Below are 22,696 nucleotides of genomic sequence, written 5' to 3' on the forward strand. Positions count from 1 at the left end.
CCTGCATTCCCAGACTGCCCTTGAGCACGTGTCCCGGGCCAGTCACTGCTCTACGTCTGCTCCATCGACAAGCCCATTTAATCCTCATAAGGAAAGGTGAGCACCGTCATGAGCCCGGGTTTGCCGATGGGGAGACAGAGAATATCTTGCCCCAGGTCACACAGAAGGGAAGTTGCCAGGAAAGATGAACAAAGGAGCCGGGCTCCTCATCCCAGGATCAAGGGACACAGACGGGAAAACCCGTGGTCATCTGGGCATTCCACAGACTGCCCCAGACCAGGCCATGCTGGCTGACCCAGAGTGACCACAGTGGTGTTGAATGATCCCAGAGACGTTGACGGCACTGACCTTCCTCCCGATACTGGCCCGGGAGCTGCACACAGAGCTGTGCAGAGTCAAGGTGACCAGAAGCCCTTGCACAGAGACGTGTTATGTAACAAAGAGCTGCCACCTCTGGGAACAGGGGGACCAGGAAAGGGGACAGATGGGAAGACCAGGCAGCTCCCATTTCCACTGATGCCTGGGAATGCAGGGTTGGCATCGTTGTTTTCTTTTTTTTCCGGCTGTGCTGCGTGGCTTGTGGGATCTTAGTTCCCCGACCAGGGATTGAACCCGTGCCCTCAGCAGTGAAAGCGCAGAGTCCTAACCACTGGACCGCCAGGGAACTCCCAGGGTTGGCATCCTTGAGTCAAGAGCACCCATAAAGGGGAGCTCAGCTGTGGCCCCTCCACTGAACTCTGCGTGGTACCTAGATGGGCGAGGAGGCCGCCAAGTGTCCAGTCCACATTCAGCTTGGCAGTCACTGAGGATTTGCAGTTCCCTAAGGAGATGGGGATCTTAGTCACAGGGTACAAAGATGCAGAGATGATCCAGAAAGGGCAGGAAGCCTCTGTGCGGTACCTGTCCGGCTGAGGACACGTCCCTGCATGGCCTGCGCCACTGGCCCCAGTTCAGGGTGTCCAGACGGGGCGCAACGCACACTGGGCTGAGCACCAAGCAACCCAGACTGAAGCCGGCTCGGTTATTAAGCAGCCCTATGACTGTGGGAAAGTCTTTTCACCATCCTGAAGTCCAGTTTCTTCATTTAAAACCCAAGTGTAGGTGCGGCATGGGACCCCAGGACCTTTGCACAATCTAGGAAGGAAGTCCCAATAATGATGGAGATTCACATTCGCCATCAGCCTGGTGGGATGAGGGACGTGGAGCCTCCAGGGCCAAAGAATTCAGCCTAGCTCTTATCTCTGCTCTCAGACACTGCCCACGGCGGCCCCTCCCGAAGCCTCGGCCCACCAGCCGCCCCAGCCGTCTGCCCCACACTCACCCTGACCGCAGGCCACCTTGACCTCCCTTCGCTCGCCATGGCCAACCCACCCACCCCGGGATGCGCACTCCTCGGCTGCCTGCCCTCCACGGCCCCAGCTTCCTCAAGGAGGAAAAACTGACCAGCGGGAGAGGGGAGAATGTGGGTTCAAGAGAGGAAAGGAAAAGGGGGAAAGAGGACGAAAGGGAGAGGAATGGGGCGAGGAACGGGCAGGGAGAAGGGGCTCCCGCCTGCGGGGGAGACAGTTGGTCTCCACATCCCGCTTTCACTGATGCTTTCAACCTCCTCTCTTCGCTAATTAGCTCCTCGGGCGCTCAGGGTGCTAAGCTCACTGTCAATCTTGGCCATCACCTCTGCCCTCTTTGGGGAGTCCAGTGGCCATGGACGAGCCCAGAGGGAAGAGAAGAGAAAGGAGTGAAGCCTGGCAGGTGTGAGGCTGAGCTCGGCTGCAGCCAGGTGCATGGGTGGGAGCACAGGTGAGAGCGCAGGTGGGAGCGCAGGTGGGAGCGCAGGTGGACATGTAGGTGGGAGCACAGGTGGATGTACAGGTGAGAGCACAGGTGGAAGCACGGGTGGATGTGTCTTGGGCTCGCGCTGAGGGAGTTCTGCCTCAGTGGCACCTCCGGTGAGCCGTGAGAAGCTGTGAGGAAGGTGGCTTACCTTACGAGAAGGATGCTTTTCTGAACTCTCCAGGTCTCCATCCAGGAGCGGCATGGCAAAGGAACTCAGGTCCTAGGATGGAAAGAGAGCACGTGGTCAATGACCTGGACCCTCAGGTGCCCATCTGGCCTCGTCCAGGGCCGCTCCTGGCTCTCTGTGTGTATCACCACCCCCTCCCTGAGTCCTCCTCGAATGTCAAGCACCAGGGAGGACGCGGAGGGCCAACAAGGTGAAAGGAGGGGTGGAGACGCGCTGGCCCCCCTCGGAGATCCTGACCCACCTCCAGCTTCCCTTCCCGTCCCCCCACAGGGAAGGAGCAGGAAGAAGAGGCCGGGACCACAGGGCAGAAGGAAAAGAGCAAGGGAGGAAAGCAGAAAAGGGGAGGGCAAAGCCCACCTCGGCGCTCTGGGGAGAGGCCGATGCGCAGGACTTCATTTCATGACGCGAATGTGGCCCAAGGAAGTGTGTCCTCCTGGAAAGATGACAGGGCCGCATGGGAGGGCTGGCCGCTGGGGCAAAGGGGTCAGAAAAGCCTGATGACATCGTGGCCCAGAGAGATGGCCTTGGGGGGAGCAGCTCGCCAGAGACTCATGGTGTCTAAAATGAAGTCATCACGTCACCCTCGCCCTGCTCCCCCTTCCTCCTGTTTCTTGCCCGGTGGACACCTCCATGCCTGGGCAGGAACCACACCTGGACAGTCCTCCACCGGAAGAAGCTGTCTGCATCCCTAACCTTTTGTTTTTTTTCTTTTTTCCTTTTTTTATTGTGGTAAAATACATGCACACAAGATTTACCATCTTAACCATTTTAAGTGTACAGTTCAGTGCAGTTATGCACATCCACACTGTTGGGCAACTAACCTCCAGGGCCCTTCCCTTTGCAAACGGAAACTCCATATGCATTTGACAACCACCCCCCAGCCCCCTGCCCCCATTCTACTTTCTGTCTCTATGAATGTGACAACTCTACGGACCTCATGTAAGTGGAATCGTACAGTATTTGTCTTTCTGTGACGGCCTTATTTCACTTAGCATAATGTCCTCAGGTTCATCCGTGTTGTAGCGTGTAACAGAATTTCCTTCCTTTTAAAGGCTGAATAATGTTCCATTGTATGGATAGACCACATTTTGTTTATCTGTTCATCCATCAAGGGACACAGGGTGCTTCCACCTTTTGGCTACTGTGAATAATGCTGCTATGAACACAGGTGTTATGGATTGAACTGCGTACCCCTCAAAACTCATAGGTTTGAAGTTCCCACCCCCATTACCTCAGAATGTGACTGTATTTGTAGAGAGGGTCTTTGAAGAGGTAATTAAGTTAAAATGAGGTCATATGGATGGGCCCTCCGATAAGACTTCAATCCAGTAGCACTAGTGTCCTTATAAGAAGAGAAGATCAGGAAACAGACACAGAAGGAAGACACAGGAAGACGCAGAGAGAAGATGGCCATCTATGAGCCGAAGAAGGAGGTCTCAGAAGAAACTCACCCTGCCGACACCTTGACCTTGGACTTCTAGCCTCTAGAATTGTGAGAAAATAAATTTCTGTTGTTTAAGCCACCCAGTCTGTGATACTTTGTTATGGCAGCCCTAGCAAGCTAATACAGTGGGTGTACAAATATCTCTGAGACCCTGCTTTCATTTCTTTTGGGTATATACCCAGATGTGGAATTGCTGGATCATATAGTAATTTATTTTTAATACTTTTGAGGAACCCCCATACTTTTTCCGTAGCAGCTGCACCATTTTACATTCCCACCAATGGTACACAAGGGTGCCAATTTCTCCACATCCTCACCAATACTTGTTATTATTTTCTGTTTTATTTTAGTTTTTGTTTTTTATGGTAACCATCCTAATAGGTATGAGATGGTATCTCACTGTGGTTTTGATTTGCATTTCCCTAATGATTACTGATGTTGAGCATCTTTTCTTGTGCTTGTTGGCTATTTGTATATCTTTTCTAGAAAAATGTCTATTCAAGAAGTCCTTTGACTATTTTTTAACCAGCTTGTTTGTTGCTGAGTTGGTAGGAGTTCTTTATATAATCTGGATATTAACCTTTTATCAGATATATGAATTGCAAGTATTTTTTTCCCATTCTGTAGGTTGCCTTTTCACTCTGTGGATTGTGTCCTGTGGTGCACAGAAGTTTTTAATTTTGATGTAGTCTAATTTATCTGTTGATATTTTTATCAATACTTTGTTGCCTGTGCTTTGGTGTCATACCCAAGAAATCATTGCCAAATCCAATGTCATGGAGCTTTTCCCCTGTTTTCTTCTAAGTTTTACAGCTTAAGCTCTTATATTTAAGTCTTTGATCCATTTTGAGTTACAGAAGTCCCCCCCCCCTTATCAGCAGTTTTGCCTTCCAAAGTTTCAGTTACTTGAGGTCAACCAGGGTCCAAAAGTATTTAATGGAAAATTCCAGGGACTTCCCTGGTGGTCCAGTGGTTAAGACTCCATGCTCCCAATGCAGGGGGCCCGGGTTTGATCCCTGGTCAGGGAATTAAATCCCACATGCATGCCGCAACTAAGAGTCCACATGCTGCAGCTAAAAGACCCCGCATATCGCAGTGAAGATTCTGCATGTGGCAACTAAGATCTGACGCAGCCAAATAAATAAATAAATAAGGAAAAAAAAAAAAAGAAAATTCCAGGGACTTCCCTGGCAGTCCAGTGGTTAAGACTCCGTGCTTCCACTGCAGGGGGCGTGGGTTCGTTCCCTGGTTGGGGAACTAAGATCCCACATGCCTCACAGCATGGCCAAAATAATAATAATAACATAAAATAAAAATTAAAAAAAAAGAAAATTCCAGAAATAAACAATTCATAAGGTTTGAATTTCGTGCCATTCTGAGTAACTTGATGAAATCTTGCACTGTCCTGCTCTGTCCCGCCTGGGAAGTGAGTCATCCCTTTGTCCAGCGTATATCCACACAGTACATGTGCTACCCCCTCGCCAGTCACTTAGTAGCCGTCTTGGTAATCCGTTCGACTGTTGCGGTATCGACAGTGTTTGTGCTCATGTGATCCTTATTTTACTTAGTAATGGCCCCAAAGTGCAAGAGGAGTGACACTGGCAATTTGGATATTCTCTTACTGAGCCTACTTCATAAATTAAACTTTATCCTAGGTATGTATGCATAGGAAAAAGCATAGTATCCACGGTTCAGTTCTATCCATGGTTTTAGGCATCTGCTGGGGGTTTTGGAACGTATCCCCTGTGGATAAGGGGAACTACTGTAATTTTTGTATATTGTATAATAAGGTAAGGGTCCAACTTTATTCTTCTACACGTGGATATCCAATTTTCCCAGCATCATGTATTGAAAGGACTATCTTTTCCCAGTGAATGGTCTTGGCACTTTTGCTGAAAATCATTTGGCCATATACGTATGGAAGAGTTTCTTTCTGGACTCTTTGTTCTGTTTCATTGGTCTATATGTCTGTCTTTATGCCAGTACCACATTGTTTTGATGATTGTAACTTTGTAATAAGTTTTGAGATCAGGGAGTGTGAGACCTCTTTGTTTTTTGTTTTTTTTTTCAAGATTGTTTTGGCTACTTGGGGTCCCTTGAGAGTTCATACAAATTTTAGGATGGATTTTTCTATATCTGCAAAAAAATGCCATTGGGATTTTGATAGGGATTGCATTGAATCTGTAGATGACTTTGGGTAGTATTGCCATCTTAATATTAAGTCTCCAATCCATGTACATAGGAGGTCTCTCCATTTATTTGTGTCTTCTTTAATTTCTTTCAGCAACGTTTTGTAGTTTTCTGTGTACCTAATCTTTCTTTTAAACCCTTCCACCCTCCCAACCCCTCTGCTGTAGGGTCCAGGTCTGCACCCTCCTTTGCCCAGCTCTCTTTTGGGTTTCCTAATTGTTCTCCAAATCTTTCAGCTTAGCCTGTTTCAAGCTATCTGCAAACCTCTGCTAGAACAGTGATTCCTAAAACCGTGGCCCCATTATGCTGGCCTCTGCCCTAAAGCCCCAGGGCCTCCACCATAGCCGAGGCAATGGCTCCCACACCTAGTCCACTGGGACTGGCCGGCAATCTCTTACATAGGCAGATTCCAGACTCAGCCTCTCTGGTGCTGGTTTATTTCAGCGTCCCAGGCTGGTTGCACCTCGGGAGTTGGGTCCCACCACAGAGTCGACTGGTCTGCGGTGCAGTGCAGGCTTCACGGTGATTCAGCCGGCGGCCCAGGCGGAGAGCCACCAGCTTCCCACGGGTGATTCACAGTCAGGAGCTCTCAGCCGGGCCCTGCAGGCTCCAATACAGGCCCCGGGGATTTGCCGACCTCTGCAGCCTTACTTCTGATGTGCTCTGCACCCCGTCTCCTTCTTTCAGCAAGAGCCCAGGCAGGATCTTGATAGCTTTTTAAACACAGCTGTGCAACTGTGGACACTTTGCCTGGAATGCTGTCTCAGCTCCTCAGTTCAAGGTCACCCTTCGCCAACCGTACAACCCCTTCCTGGGAGAACAGACTTCGCTTCACTTGGGTCCCTGCAGGATGGAGCTGGCCACCTCTCTGCAGCTTGGAGCCCTTTCCTCCTGCCCACCTGCCCCCAGCTCCCAGCCCCAGGATCCTGGCTCACAGGGTGAACTCCTACTGTCACGCAAAGCACAATTCAGATACGATCCCTCAGGCAGAGTTCATTCTTCTCTTATCTGTGCTTCCACAGTACCTTAGACTACCTTTATTACAGGACTTATCGTGCATCAGTCTATTTCTCTAACCAGACTGTGAACCGGTCAAGGGTGAGGGGAAAGCATTCATCTCGCTGTTCTGCGCCACATGCAGCAGGTGTGCAGAAGTGTCTGAATCAACTCCTGGACAAGGCAGCCCCTGCCCCCGGCAGCACGTGTAGGGGGCGCACGCCTGTGCCGATGGGCAGGAGGGGCGGCGAACGGGCAGACCCCGCGAGACTGCAGGTCACTAAGGAGGAGGAGGAACCAGGTGTGGACGCTTAGCTCCTATTTTAATGAGTACATTCCTCTGCGGTTTCAAATAATCATTACCCTCTCACTTTTGTTCAGCAGAGCAGTTCCCACACACCAAAGCCCTGTCGCACATACTCGATTATTCCTCATGGAACCATCATGCTCTAGCGACTGAGGCCCTGGCGGTTAAGTGACTCAGGACAAGGCGGTCTTGAAAGAGCCGAGACCAGGACGCGGGTCTCGCTCCCATCCCAGGCTGCCTGGAGCCCTGGGCGGGCCTGCGGCTGGTCCCCTGAAGCTGGTCCCGCCCAGAGCGAGACGAGGAGGGCACCACATCGGCGACCACGGCAGCGCGCGGTGCGTTTTCCTTGGTCAAGCGTCCCCACAGAGAAGTCCCTTGGCACCAGTAGTGGACTCCGCTGGAAGGCTCCCCCATCCCACATTCCACCATTCTAATCTCGGCTCTCACCTCCCCGAGCTCACCAGGAAACAGTGCGCACCGTGGAGGCTGGTGCGGGAAAATCTCCGACTGCAGCGGTGACCACGAGACTATTAGCAGGTGGAATGATGGGGACCTGACCTCTCAGCTCGGCTGACGTTCCAGAAGGCCAGGCACCGGGAGCTCGCCCTGCTCACGGGGTTTCTAAAGTTTAAACGCCCACCAGAGCTTTGTGCCTCCCTCACTGCTTTGTCCACATCTGGCCATCCTGAATTCTCTCTCCCCATCGGCAGGCATTCAGACCCTCCCTGGTGCTGGGTGGCCAGTTCACTGGGCCACATTGAGGCACCAAGAGATGGCTCTGTCCTCCGGGATTGTCCTCAGCTGCACACACTGTATTTTAGACCCTGACCACGTGCTCCGGAGATAAATAGCAAGGTCTCTGGGGAAAGTGCATTTTCAGGATTTGGGCTGATCAAGTCGCCTGTCAGGAAAGCAACAGGACAAAAGAGAAAAGCCCCAGGTTTGAGAAAATTCCCAAGATGCAAGCCAACCTTAATACCCCATCCCTGCCCCTCTTCAGAATTTCAGGCAAAAGCCAAAAGTCTAACTCAAAAAAGTAAGGTCTCAGCAGCAGAGCTGTCATTAATTTGCCATTAGAATGTCCTTAAAACTTCCATTTGTTGCCTCATTTGGTCCTCAGAGGAGCCCATACAAGTAGGAAAGGCAAGTGGTATCACCCCAGTCTATAGATGAAGATACGGAGGGTCAGAGAGGTTAAGCCACTTGCCCAAGGCCAGACAACCAGACAGTAGCAAGCAGGCCCTATAACCCAGGTCCACCCGCTCCCAGCTCAGAGCTCTTTCTATTAAACCCTCCCACCGCCTTGGAATGGCTCAGCTCCAGTGACAAAAAACAACCCGGGGGACTCTTCCCTGGTGGCACAGTGGTTAAGAATCCGCCTGTCAATGCAGGGGACACAGGTTTGAGCCCTGGTCCAGGAAGATCCCACATGCCGCGGAGCAACTAAGCCCGTGCGCCACAACTACTGAGCCTGCGCTCTAGAGCCCGTGAGCCACAACTACTGAGCCTGCGCTCTAGAGCCCATGAGCCACAACTACTGAGCCCGCGCGCCTAGAGCCCGTGCTCCGCAACCAGAGAAGCCACCGCAATGAGAAGCCCACGCACCGCAACGAAGAGTAGCCCCTGCTCGCCGCAACTAGAGAAAGCCCGCACGCAGCAACAAAGACCCAACACAGCCAAAAAACTGAAAAAAAAAAAAAGGACTAAAAAAAGCAACTTGGTATTGGAGGCTGTGAAGATACAGGGTTCTTCTATGCAAAGTGAGTCTCCGTGGCACAGTGAGATCACAGGGGAAGAGAAGGGTCTGTACAGTTCCGTGATTCACTACCAAGGCAGCCTGTGATACTGTCTCTTTAAGGTCTACTTCTTAATTCAAAGTAATTCACCTAATACAACATTGTAAATCAGCTGTACTTCAATAGAAATTTTTTAAGAAGTATTTCATGCTGATGTTGCAAAGGACAGAAAAGTATCAAGCATCCCACCACCAAATTCGATCATCCACATTTTGTGTAGTTTGGGGTCTTATTGGCAGCTCACCCACTCCCCAGCCACTTATCCCAACATTTCTCTATACTGTTTACAACCAACTGATGTGTGAATTCTTGAGAAATGAGGGCTGTTTTACTCCCGTCTTAGCCTTGACAGTAGGTGTGTATCGGTCAGATATAGTTCTGCCTTTTCAGCATTTCTGATGCTTTGTCTTACAAAACTCCTTTGTTGATGCAGCTGGGCTACCCCAGAAAGAGCCCTGGTGAAAGTGCACACACAGGACAAACAGAAAGGCTGCCAATGTCAGGGGCCATGGCCTGCACCTAAGGGCCAACCAGGGGTTTTAAACGTCAGGGTGACCATAGAACATTCCTGTGCAATTACCAGCCGTTAGACTCCTACCGAGGAGGGAACACCTTGAGGACAGTTTTGTGCTCCTCCCCTGCTGAGCAGACCTGAGCCCAAAGAGTGTCCCTCCGCGGCATTTGGAGCTACCCGGGTGCACACAGCTGACCCAGGGCGCTGTCTGGGCGTCGACGAGCCCGCACCCCTCGGGCACATAAGAACACGACCTGTTCACAGAGATGGAGCCGGAAGGCCGGGTTCCAGCCCAGTTCTGTGGGTTACTATCTGGGGATCTGGGGGATCTCGGGCATGTCTGAATCCAGTTTTCCATCTGTCAGATGAGAGGGTTTAGCTAGATAATTTCAGAAGATGCCTGTTAGCTCAGACATTCTCTGTTCTTATCTGTTGGGCTAAACAGCAGGTGGAATCAGGACCAGTTTAAGGGAGCGCTGCTGGGTTGAGAATAAAATGCTTCTCATCTTCTAGGATTTGTCATCAAAATAATTTTCTTCATCTCTCAAACTACCAAATATCCTCCACTGTTCTCCCAGCTCAGGGCACAGTCTCCAGACACAGTGTGGGCTCCACCAACGGAGGGATGAGGGGGTGCCCCTTGCTTCCCTGGTGATGCTTCATAGCTGAGCGGGTCAGGACCCAGACACACGTCTGCCTTTCTATCTTAATGTGTGTCTCAATCTGCTTCTTAAGTACCCTCTAGTTTCTCAAGAGATTTCTGAGGTCCCTCAATTTTAAGCACATGGATCGCTAGTACAAATGCCAGGTGCATCCCAGCGGATGCTCAGCATGATTCTGGAAAGCCGTGAGTGGTGTCCTCAGACTACGGGTACCTGTCCCCCTGCCCTGCCTGTCCCCCTGACCCCCGTGCTCCCTGTCACCAACATGGGGGGCTGCTCGCACCATCTAACCTCGTCTGCACCCGAGCCGTTGGAATTGTGGCGAAGGCCTTGGTGAGGCCCTCACATGGGATACTCAAGGGAGGCGTCTCCAGATGGACTGGCTTTGCTCAATCCCTCAAAACCACCAAACGGGCAATTCTTGGTACTAATGTTGGGGGCGGTGACCAGAGCCATGGTCACTTGGAGCCTTTGAGAACAGTCATGTTACATAACGACTCTCAGAAAAATAAGGAACGAACCCAGAATCACTGGAACTCGGCAACAGGGGAGGGACAGGGGACAAATCAGGGAAAAAGCCTAAACTTAACTCTCGGAGAAGTTCCAGAATTATTTATTTTCCACAAAAGACATCATGGTTTCTGACTGCACTCTGAGAGGCTTCCTGATATAAAAGAGAAAAGAAAACCACTATTTTTCACTCCTGCGGCCACCCTTCCACCTCCCCTCACCTGGTGGTCCCAGGATTGATTCACATAGCTGTTTGGGGGCTCCCTCGCTGCCCTGGCCAATGACCCTTGGTCTTTGTGCCCATGTGATGCCTACTGACCAACAGCGGGAGGGAAAGTGCTTCGGCCCCACGGTGGGCAGGACTTTCTCCCAAGAAAGAAGCCCTGGGCCGTGCAAAAGGCAGAAATCTGGCAGCCTGACCCTCCTTGGTGTTAAGGGAGTATCCTGCCCCACTGCTGTCCCCAATTCCTCACCCAGTGGCCTCTCCAGCTCCACAGCAGCACCAGACAGTAAACTCTGTTCTCAACAAGTAGCTTCAGAAGCCCTAGACCAGAGTGGTCAAGAGACCGCATTCTCCCCTCAGCTCTCCCCTAACTCTGGCATGGAGCAAAGTATTTTAGTCTCCAAGGGCCTCAGTTTTTCAATCTGTAAAATGAGGCTATAGTGCCTTCTGTATCAGAGGGCAACGTTGTGAAGACCAGATAGGATGATACAATAGAAGGTCCTTCCTGAAACTACAATGAGGTATCACCTCACTCCGGTCAGAATGGCCATCAACAAAATGGCTAAAAATTATAAATGCTGGAGAGGGTGTGGAGAAAAGGGAACCCTCCTACACTGTTGGTGGGAATGTAAGTTGGTGCAGCCACTATGGAGAACAGTATGGAGATTCCTTAAAAAACTAAAAATAGAACTACCACATGACCCAGCAATCCCACTCCTGGACATATATCTGGAAAAGACAAAAACTCTAATTTGAAAAGATACATGCACTCTTACGTTCATAGCAGCACTATTTACAATAGCCAAGACATGGAAGCAACCTAAACGTCCATCAACAGAGGAATAAAGAAGATGTGGTACATATATGCAGTGGAATATTACTCAGCCATAAAAAAGAATGAAATAATGCCATTTGCAGCTACATGGTTGGACCTAGAGATTATCATACTAAGTGGAGTAAATCAAAGACAAATATCATATGATATCACTTCTATGTGGAATCTAAAAAATGATAGAAATGAACTTATTTACAAAACAGAAAGAGACTCACAAACATAGAAAACAAACTTATGGTTACCAAAGGGGGAAGCAGGGGAGGGATAAATTAGGAGTTTAGAGTTAATAGATATACACTACTATATGTAAACTAGATAAACAACAAGGACCTACTGTATAGCACAGGGAACTATATTCAATGTCTTGTAATAACTTATAATGGAAAAGAATCTGAAAAAGAATATATATATATATATCTGAATCACTTTGCTGCACACCTGAAACACTGTAAATCAACCATACTTCAATTATTAAAAAAGGTTAAAAAAAAAAAAGACGGCCCTTCCCATAGTGTGAGCTCTCACACGGAACTGGGTTGCATCAGGACCACTGGCCAAGGCGCACTCCGGCCTCACCAATCAAGGCCACGGAGAGGCCAAGGGCGTCACCCGGGGCAACCACCGACCTGGGAAGCCAGGGCAGTCTCTCACGCTCCACCTGGGTCTGAAATCAGGTGAGGAGTTTCTGCAAAGACGCTAGCTGCCCCTCCTGTAATTAGAGAGCCGTCTTTATCCCTTTCCCAAGCAGAAGACAGACTGGTTAATAACCGGAGCCTGGCAATCCTGAAGTGGGGCTACACAGTGCAGGCTGCCCCCAGAGGCTCTCTTCCCGCTGAAAGGCCATGGGGCCAGGCCCTGCCTTGTGGGCAGCCTTGGCTTGACCAGAGGTAAGTGGAACCTTGGAAGGACCCGTGGCCTCCTGGCTCTACAGCCAAGGATGCTGTGCAGAGGGGAACAGGGACTTGGGCTGTGGGACGCCTTGGGACCCCGATCCACATTCCCAGGGCCCTCCCTCCACACCCTCCCAGCTCAGGCCCCCAAAGTGACCTCTTAAAGGCAAACGTTCCCAGGCCAGGTCGAGTCCAGCCTCTGCTAACCACTAAGGACTAGGCCCCAGCCTCTGGTCTTCTTCCAGCCTGAGCTCCTCCCGGATAGAGGCAGTGGGAGGGGCAGGCTGGGTGAAGGACGCAGGGGGTCTGGGTCAGCTCACGGTCAGCAGGGAAGGAGGCAAGTGCCTGGGGGGGCCCAGGAGACACAGGGGAGGAGCCGAGCTGCCTGGTCTGCTGCAGCGCCCCCCAGAGCCCATCGCAGGCATCTTTCACGCTCTTGTCAGCAAATATGGCCAGGGTTGCAGGTCCCAGATCCAGAACAATCCCAGTCTCCACAGGTGGTGTTTTAGGCCAAGCCAGGTGATGGGAGGAGAGTGGTGTTATAGAGGAGAGAGCTTTGGGCTCTGATGACCAGGCGCCATCACAGAGCCTGTGATGGTTAATTTCATGTGTCAACTTGGCCAGACCACAGCACCCAGTGGTTTAATCAGCACTAAGCTAGATGCTGCTGTGAAGGTATTTGTAGGTGAGGTTAGCATCTATAATCAGCAGAGTTTAAGTAAAGGAGATCACCTTCCACGATGTGGCTGGCCTTCACCCAGTCAGCTGAAGGCCTTAGAGCAAAAACTGAGGTTTCTGAAAGAAGAAATTCTGCCTCAAGATCTTAGCATCAACTCCTGCCTGAGTTTCCACCTGCTGGCCTGCCCTGCGGATTCAGGATTTGCCAGTTCCCACCAACATGAGCCAATTCCTTAAAACAAATCCCTTGATATGTAATATTTATTATCTTAACACTATATAACATATATCAGTTAATATCCTATTGTGATATATAATATATAATGATATAAGTTAATATAATATGTGTAATATATGTAATATATACAACTGTTACTATTAGTTAATATTTTTATTAAGTATACATTGTATATACTTAATATATTAATACGTGATAAATATATATTAAGGATATATATATGTGTGTATATTAAGGACATACATGTAGGATGTGTATATGCGTATACAGTATATGTATCTCTCACTCCTCTTGGTTCTGTCTCTGGAGCCCTGACTGATACAGAAACCTAGACCCCTCCCCCCACCACCCTCGAGCTGGTGGGTGCTGACCTTGGGCGAGTCTGGCCGCAGGAAGGTGGCAGTTTGGAGACAGTCAGCTACCCCTGGGGAGGGGAGTGGGGCCCACTCGGTCAGCAGGGGGTCTCTGTACACACAGAGCCCTGACTTTGTCAAGGACCTCGAAATCCCCAAGGGAGATAGATGGATGAGAGGAAAAGACAGATGTGAAAGGTCTTCGCTCCTGCAGGTTCAGTAAAAAACAGGAAACAGCCCAAATAGTCCTATTTTTTACTGTCATGGAAGATTTACAATGTGTAAAGGAGAACAGCAGGTTGGAAAAGTCCCGAAATCACATTCTAGCGTCACCTGTGGAATGATGAGAATTGTTCTCGTGTCACTTGCTGGGTAAGTGGTGTGAGTTTCCACCAGGCGTGTGATGATGCTGTGTGGTACCTACCCGCCGTCTCCCTCCACCCACCACAGTCAGCTGACAGCAGGGAGACGCTTATTCACCCAGTAATGCTCTCCTCCACACTGCCGGACACACGGGCAGGACTCAAACGGGAGTCTTTCCCCACACAAAACCGACACTGGAAAAGGGGCCAAAAAGCTCATTCACACTGAGACGTAAATGACTGATGACAGCCTAGGGTACAGGAAACACCAAGACCTCATGATCAGAGAAGGATATTCTAATGGGATCTCTCGGGCCACTTGGCCCATCTGAAAGCAAGGACAAACAGAAGTGGCTGTCTGTCAGAGGACAGCCAGCCCTTAATTTCTAGGGCTGTTTTCAACTCTGACATTTCATGATTTTACTAAGACAAACCTTAAGAGAGGGTCTGCAAAGACCAGCGCTGGGTTTCTGGGGAGGGTTTATTTACCCACAAGGAAAATGCCAAACCACCAACTGAGACTGTGGTAGCCTTGGTGTTGAACCCTCTGTGGGCGCCATCCACTGCCCGGCCAGCTAGGTGACTCTGCTAGTCATCGGGCCTCCCACATGTTAAGTCCTCTCCATGAAGGAAAAAAGCAACCACGAGGGAAAGTGGAGACGCTGCTGGGTGCATCCCGCAGACCCAAATGGCCCCCGACAGCTGCCTCTCCACCCGCCTGCCTAGCGCTCCACGGGCAGCGGGGGCACCACAGGGAGAAAATCACATGGTTTGGGTCTGGGCTTCAAGACAAACTGCAGGACAGAAAACTTGAATGAGAATAAAATTGAGCCCCCAGGGAACATGTTCATAAGGTCACAGCACTGCTGGCAGCTCCGCGACACACCCTCCTCCGTGCACGGGGCTCTTATGCAAGACTCAGGGCTTAGAGACCTAATTTCTGCTCTCAACCACCTACCCAATGTGGCTCTGGGACTTGGCCCAGGAGCCAAAGTCCACACAGTTCTCAGCTCAGAATCTGGAGAATATCCAGTGTCCATATTTATAAAACTGTTTATCAAAAGATTCTTCCTAAACATTTCTGCAGGTGCCCAAAGATTCTTCCATTCCTACCTGTGTGTCACCACCTGCTTCGTGACCACATGTTACAGATTGAAAAGTACAAGGAGTTCAGGGGAAGCAGCAAACACCAGGGACTTGAATAGAATGCAAGGGCTTCTGCACTAAGTAAGCATAACTAAGGTGCTTTATTCGCTCTAACTTTCATCCCAGGCTGAATTGGCTGCTCCAGAAGCATTTAGCCACAGTTTTCTAACTAATAGTGCCAACCCATCAGTGGATCATGAAATCGATTTAGCGGATTATACAACCACCAAAATATAAATTAGAATAAAATAAGGATGCATCTCATTGTTTCCTAAAATTGTTTCAATTATTCACACATAGACATGAATAAAATATACATGTTACTGCGTGGTGGACAAAAAAGTCTGAACAATTGTGCACTGCATGAGCTTTGAAGCAGTGCGGGTAGATTTCAGAGGGGAGCCGACACCCCCTGTCCTTCTAGATGTCACGAGAGTGAACAGGGATGAGCATCATCTTTTTTCCTCTGTCCTGGCTGAAGCCCTCTGACCTCTCTTTGTACTCTGTGCCCAGAAGTACGCACACAGAATGGAGACAGAGAATCACATCTCGTCACTGTCATGGATGGGAGGTAGGCAACTCCTTACCTCCCCCCGACCCCCTTTTTTTTTTTTTTGCATGGCTTGTGGGATCCTAGTTCCCCAACCAGGGATGGAACCCGCGCCCTTGGCAGTGAAAGTGCAGAGTCCTAACCAATGGACTGCCAGGGAATTCCCACCTCCCCTTTCATCCAACCACATCCATCCCTCCCCTGGCCCTCTGAGCAGTGGGCACTGCTGCTCTGACCCACCGTGGGTCCTGCCAACCCCAGCAGTCCCAGGCCGCCCCAGACCCAGAACAGCAGTTACAGCTCTGGGGGCAACCACCTACCCAGACCCCTCCAGAGTGGTATCTGTCAGCACCTGTGCCTCCCTGGTCCAGGCCTACTGCAGACCCCCTGGTCTCCTGACACCTAAACCAGGGAAATAACGCAGTCGTAGGGTGTCGCCGTTGGAAAATGTCAGAAATCTTCCAACTTGATCTCCTTCCATTACGGGTCAGGTAACAGGTTTCCAGAGAGATTTGAGTGAGTTGCTCAAAGCCACGTGGTAGAGTCATGACCGAGCCAGAACCAAATCCTGGTCTTGCAACTTCTAGCCACATTCTCTATCACACCGTGCTCTCTCTAGTTGACTTTGACCTTCTAGCTTATGTTTCCATTACATAAGATGATAACAACTGTCCTGCAGAGTCACGGTACAGACGGAGCCCCTAGCACGGGCCTGGCTGCCCTGCGCACCCATGTGTTAGTTGTAATTATTACACAAGGTCGGCCATCTTCTAATTTCAGTTCTCTTGGTATCTTTGCGTCCAGCGACAAAGCTCTTGTTCCAAGTTGCCCTTTGTCATCCACTGGCTTTGTGTGAATGTGTTACTTCCTGGGATTCCTCCACGCTTGGGGTCATGGCCATTAGGGTGAGCAGCTGCTCCGGGAACTTCCGGGAGCCACAAACACCTCAGCGCCCTCAGTCTGATGGAAGGCTGGAGGGCACTCTGCACAGAAGGGCTCCAGGTGCCGTGCGTCGAAGCCTGACGCAGCAGGTACGTGGAGACCAGCGGCTCCAGGAGATGCTATCTGCCCACTTCCCCTTCCTTCCAGGGCAGGGCCTGCCCGGGGCCCCTCGGGCACACGCCAGGCACATGCAGGGCACACGTCGGGCGGCTCCTCGTGGGAACTCAGAGTTCTCGGGTAGAAAAGGGGGCACTGGGGGCACACGGCATCCTCCCTCAGAGCCCAGTGGCCACTGAGGGTTCCAGGCACCCCACCGTGGGCCAGAGTCCCCCACAGGGCAGGTTAACAATGACACTCAAAACAGGCGAGTGGCTAGCTCTTTGCAAAATTTATTTTTTGGTCCTTTTTACTAACTTAGCTCCTATTGTTAAAAAAGAAGCTGAATTGAACCTATGCCCTCTCTGAGGCCTGGATACAGATTTCTGTTCCAACCAGCTGTGCTGATTGGAAACTCACATCCCACCTCTGGTCCTTGGTTTCCTCACCTGAGATAGGAGGTATTTGGGTCTGAACCCTGGAGCTCTTCCAAAGGCCTTCCAGCCCCCAAATTCTATTCTAGGCTATCCCTCCTCCTGGCACTGAGATGGCAGACTCCCTTCCACATGCCGGGTTGAGCCCCAAGGCCGTGATGGGTCACACTGCCCCTGGTGGGTGCACCCTGGGGTCAGGCCCAGAGGCGGCAGGACAAACACCTGTAAGTAGCTGCCAGGGGATGGGGGAGGGATGAACAGGCAAAGCACCGGGAATTTTTAGGGCAATGAAACTACTCTCATACTGTAATGGTGCATACACGTCACTATACGTTTGTCAAAACCCATAAAATGTACAAGAATGAGCCCGATATAAACTCTGACTTTCAGTTAATAATAGTGTATTAATAAAGGCTCATCAGTTGTAACAATTGCACTGCTAATAACAGGGGATGCTGGAGGGGAGGGGAAGCGGGTACAAGGGAGCTCTCTGTACTTTCTGCTCAATTGTTCTGTAAATCTAAAACTTCTCAAAAAAAAAAGTCTATTAATTGAAAAAAAAGTAGTAGCAGCAAATAGGCAGAGATGGCCTCCGTTCTGTCGGCCAACCGATCACCCGTCACTCTGGGCCTTGATCACCCACCTCCTGTCATTTCTACAGGAGACAGCAGGGAGCCTGCAGTCTAGCTGAGGGGCTGCCTTGGGCTGCCCCAAGAGGCCTGTGGTCATCAGTCCATGTGGGGACAGGAGGTGGAGTGGTCACTTGGTCCTGCATCCATGGCTCTGAGTCCTTCCGGAACACAGGGGAGCAGGTGTATTGCACACGCCCAGACTCAGGGCCTTGAGGCCGCGGGGATCTCGGGCAGAGAAGATAAACCTGGAGATGGAACAGCTAGCTGGGGTCAGGCAGCAGGAGGGCTGGGAGGAAGGTCTGCAAACCCACGTCCCCTCTCGCAGGCCAAGCCATCCAGTGTAGACCCCGGGGCGAGGGCTCTGGCCTTCACGCTCCAGATGGAAGCAGGTGGCAGCCGGGGTCACCGGGCAGCCTCAGGATGTCTGGAGGGCGGGGGACACAAATCCCAGGGCCCGACTGGAGACCCCATGGGCACAGAGTAACTAGTGGTTCCCAGTCGGGGAGTCAAGGCCACAGACCACGGCGCTAACGAACCCAAACAAGGAGTTTGCTGGGGTTTTTGTTTTTGTTTTTGCGGCCAACAAACCCATTCTATTCAAGAGGCCGGCTCGTTATATAAGGAGGGGAGGGAAGAGAAATGCTGGATGTGAGGCCAAAGTCACCATAAGAGCAGAAACTTCTAGATCAGCTGCCACCACAGCAGGGAGTCAGGTACACAGCACAGGGATTGTCTGTAGCTTTGCTTTTTCAAGGAAGGGGAAAACAGCCTACTTCTCACATCCTAGGAATTGGGGTAAAAGCCATCATCTCTCAGGAAGTCCTGGTCCCTGGAGTGTCCTCACGTGTACCTTGTGTCCCGAGGCCACCTGGGTCTCCCTTCGGGGTGGGATCGGGCTAGAAACACCTCCCTGTGTGACTCCCCACCATTTCTCATCTAGTCCCTGCTGGATGCTTTGGGATCTTTATTTCTCACTGAAAAAAGCACGGAAGATTCTGGGTCAGGTCCTGTGGGGACGTTCCTAAGCCAGAGGACCCCTTGGGATTGTCTGTCCCCTGGCATCACCAGCCCTTTCGTTTTCACTCTTGGTCACTTGGTCCTGGAAGCCTCTGGGCCACATATCTCTGCCGTTGGCGCCTACAAGGTCTTGGGGACAACCCCTCTTACTTGCAAAACACGGGGCTCCACGTCCCAGGTCCTTGTGTCCAAAGCCAGTGAACTCTGACCTTCCAGGACCGCTGTGGGGAGCCGACATTTCCCAAAGATCTGTTCTAAACTGGTCTAGGAGACCAGCGCATCCCCAGGGAGGTCCATGAAGAAGAAAGGGAAATCCCACAGGCGGAAGGGAAACCAGAGCTGCCAGGCGGGATTCCAGAGGCTCCGCGTGGTCCCCTCTAGTTTGCACACGGCCCCATTTTCATGGTTCAGAGGACACAGTTAGAAGATCACGTGGCCTGGTCCTCTGTTGCCTGTGTGCCTAGCCCAGGGAACAGAGCAGCACTGAGCAGAGACCCTGCTGGCTGAAACCTTCTGTGGTCCCTCCTGCCTGTGGGAGAAGGTGCGGCTCTCCTCGCCTGGTGTCCAGGGCACCCAGGCCACAGCCTGGCCTTACACCTGCTTCCTCCTGGTTATTCTGCTACCTGCACGCGGCCTGGGACACCTCTATCCCTCCCCACCTCCACACCGGGGCTCACGACCCCCCACAAGTTCAAGGTTATTATACACAAACCATCTTAAAGGTAGCAGTCAGGAAGCCAGCACTCCTTTATTGCAACAATTTGCAATTTAAAATACCTGATGGACTTCCCCGGTGGCGCAGTGGTTAAGAATCCGCCTGCCAATGCAGGGGACATGGGTTCGAGCCCTGGTCCGGGAAGATCCCACAGGCCACGGAGCAACTAAGCCCACGCGCCACAACTACTGAGCCTGCGCTCTAGAGCCCGCGAGCCACAGCTACTGAGCCCACGTGCCACAACTACTGAAGCCCGCGCACCTAGAGCCCATGCTCCACGACGAGAGAAGCCACCGCAATGAGAAGCCTGCGCACCGCAACGAAGAGTAGCCCCCGCTCGCCGCAACTAGAGGAAGCCCGCATGCAGCAACGGAGACCCAACACAGCCAAATAAATAAATTAAATAAATAAGTAAATTTATAAAAAAATAAAATACGTTGCTGGACTATAACTGTAAGCCAGTGGTTCTCACAATGGAGTTTTCAAGGGTCCAGTGTCAAGGCCAGCAGGTCCGCTTGCCTCCTCCATCCTGGGGTTTGAGAGGCGCCGGCCGGCACCACGCTGTCCGGCTGGGACTGACCCATCCTCTTTACCCACTCATCTCCTCCTCATCCTTCAGAACTAATGCGGGTCTCGTGGATTCATGACGCCTTTGCTGTCAAGTCTGCTGGAAACAATGTCTCACCCCACTACATTTAAAATCAACCCACTCAAGCACTGTCCATTTGCTGTTTATGTGCAAACTTTCTCTCTGTCGAGGTTGTGAGCACTCTGAGGGCAACAGCTATGTCATCCGACTAATTTTTTGTGTGTGGATGGAAAAATAAACTCATAGGATTTGAAAGTCAAAACAAAGGGATGCACAGTTGAAAAGCTGGGCTCTTCCACCCTTGTCCCCATCCGTGCCACGCCCCCCCAAAGGGACTACTTTTAGCTGCACATCCAGTTGGGGTTTCTTTTTGTGAGTGCATACATCAAGTATTTCCCCCCTTTCTAATACAAAGGGCTCCCTGTTATATATTCTGCTCCATACCTTGTTTATCACTGTATATGTCCAGGAGATCTTTCAAAGTCGGCACATAGGGTTTTCTGGTATCTGTGGTGTGTTCTTCTGCAAGGAACACAATAGCTTCACCAGCCCCCGTCTACGTCACAGGCTGCTGCACTCTGTATGTTCTTCATGTTTCTAGGATCGTGTGATCGCTGCTCAAAGGGCAACGCGGTCATGATTTCTGACAGACATTGCCACCTGCCCTCCTTAGGACTGGGTCATTTTGCTCTGGTGTAGGACAGCATCTCTTTACACCACAGCCTCACCAATAGACAACGCTGTCAGACCACCAAACTTTGGCCGGATCGGTGAGAAATGGCATCTGTGTAACCTACGTTTGTGTCTATTCTATTTAATTTTTGATGGAACCTGGAAGCACAGAATAACTACTTGAGTTAGTTAGACTTCTGAGTTCAGTGATAAGAAGTTTATCCCTGGCTCTCCTGGACTCTTCCCTGGGGAAAAAAAGCTGCCGTGTTAAAAATTCCACCGCCCTGAGACCACCATGCTATGGGGAAGCTCAAGCTAGCCACGTGGTGAAGCAGCATGGAGAAAGGGATGTGAAACCAACCCAGGAACCAGACAGGAGCGTGAAGAAACCTTGAGAACTCCAGCCCCAGGGGCCACTGGATTAAAAATGTATGAGGAACCCCAAAGGAGAACTGCTGGGCTGAGCCAGGCAGCCCCTAGAACAGTGATGATCCCAAACCATATCCTTAAGATTTGGGGTGGTTTGTGATATAGCAACAGACGATCAGAAAACTATGTAGTCTTGTGAAATTTAATTTCTCTGTGCCTCAGTTTTCTAATCTACAAAATGGGAGTCATAGGAGTTCCTGTGAAATTATGAGTTAACATATAAATATGTAAACACAGAATACATCTGAACTAACATATAAAGAGATTATAATAATGCATGACAGGGGGCTTCCCTGGTGGCGCAGTGGTTGAGAATCTGCCTGCCAATGCAGGGGACACGGGTTCGAGCCCTGGTCCCAGAGGATCCCACATGCCGCGGAGCAGCTGGGCCCGTGAGCCACAATTACTGAGCCTGCGTGTCTGGAGCCTGTGCTCTGCAACAAGAGAGGCCGCGATAGTGAGAGGCCCGCGCACTGCGATGAAGAGTGGCCCCCACTTGCCGCAACTAGAGAAAGCCCTCGCACAGAAACGAAGACCCAACACAGCCATAAATTTAAAAAAAAATTTTTTTTAAATAATGCATGACAATTACTTGGAAAATGTTAGCTATTACTTTAAAATAAATGACTGATTTTTATGGGTAAGATGCCATTATTTAGGGGCAAAATATAATTATTGAGCCCAGTGAGTAGACCATAGAATCTTGTCTCTCAGAGCTTTGATTAGGGGAAAGAGCCAGATTCAACGGCACCCTGATAGCTGCAAGATCGGTCCCAAACTTACAGGAGAAAGGGCAGTTCAGCCAGGCAAAGTGAAGGGACTCTGTGCCCTTGGTGATGAATTAGGGACATAGAAAGTCCCTGTAAACTGAGAAAGCCTTTGCGGGTGTTCTCCAGGTATGCCCCTAAATTGCTCAAGTGCTGACTTCCTCATTTACTACCAAAAAAAAAAAATCCAAAAACCAAAGAAGCTGAGGGTGATGTAGGTCAGTGATTTCTGGTCTAGGATGGGAGATAACAAAAAATGGCAACGGATGCTCCTGCAGCGTTTCTAGTCTTCTGAAAAGTGGAAAGGGAACCGCACACTTGCCCGTGACAGCACATGCAATGAGGACGGTGAGTCTCTGCTTTTAGCTGGAATTTCATCAACTCTGGTAACACTGATTATCTAATGCTGATCAGAAGTGACTGAATGCAGAAATTATTTACTAACGAATGCTTGTTAGACCATCTTGCAGAACCGAGGGTGAATGGGAGGAACCAGAAGAAGTCTCATGGGGACTTTAAAAATATGTTAGAACCACTGATGTATTTATCCTTTTAAACATCTGTTAAGTAGCCCCTGTGTGTCTGGGGTGGTGCTGGAAGACATTCATAGGGAAGACACAGAGCCACCCTCAGTCTCAAGATGGGGATGGGGAGGAGACAGGTTACAGAGGGACCAGAAGGACCTTTTG

General features: G+C 50.5%; 1 protein-coding gene across 2 annotated transcripts in view; it reads right to left on the reverse strand.

The window, feature by feature from the left end:
- PRKAG2 (protein kinase AMP-activated non-catalytic subunit gamma 2) overlaps positions 1–22,696 on the reverse strand; it is a 284,850-nt gene that overhangs the window by 203,613 nt on the left and 58,541 nt on the right. For both annotated transcript variants that reach the window (XM_061198961.1, XM_061198960.1), the window contains exon 2: positions 1,982–2,053. In XM_061198961.1, the coding sequence (XP_061054944.1) occupies positions 1,982–2,053 (72 nt within the window). The remainder of the gene's footprint in view (positions 1–1,981; positions 2,054–22,696) is intronic.

Source organism: Eubalaena glacialis, chromosome 8 (genome assembly GCF_028564815.1).
Source record: "Eubalaena glacialis isolate mEubGla1 chromosome 8, mEubGla1.1.hap2.+ XY, whole genome shotgun sequence".
NCBI classification, from domain to species: domain Eukaryota; kingdom Metazoa; phylum Chordata; class Mammalia; order Artiodactyla; family Balaenidae; genus Eubalaena; species Eubalaena glacialis.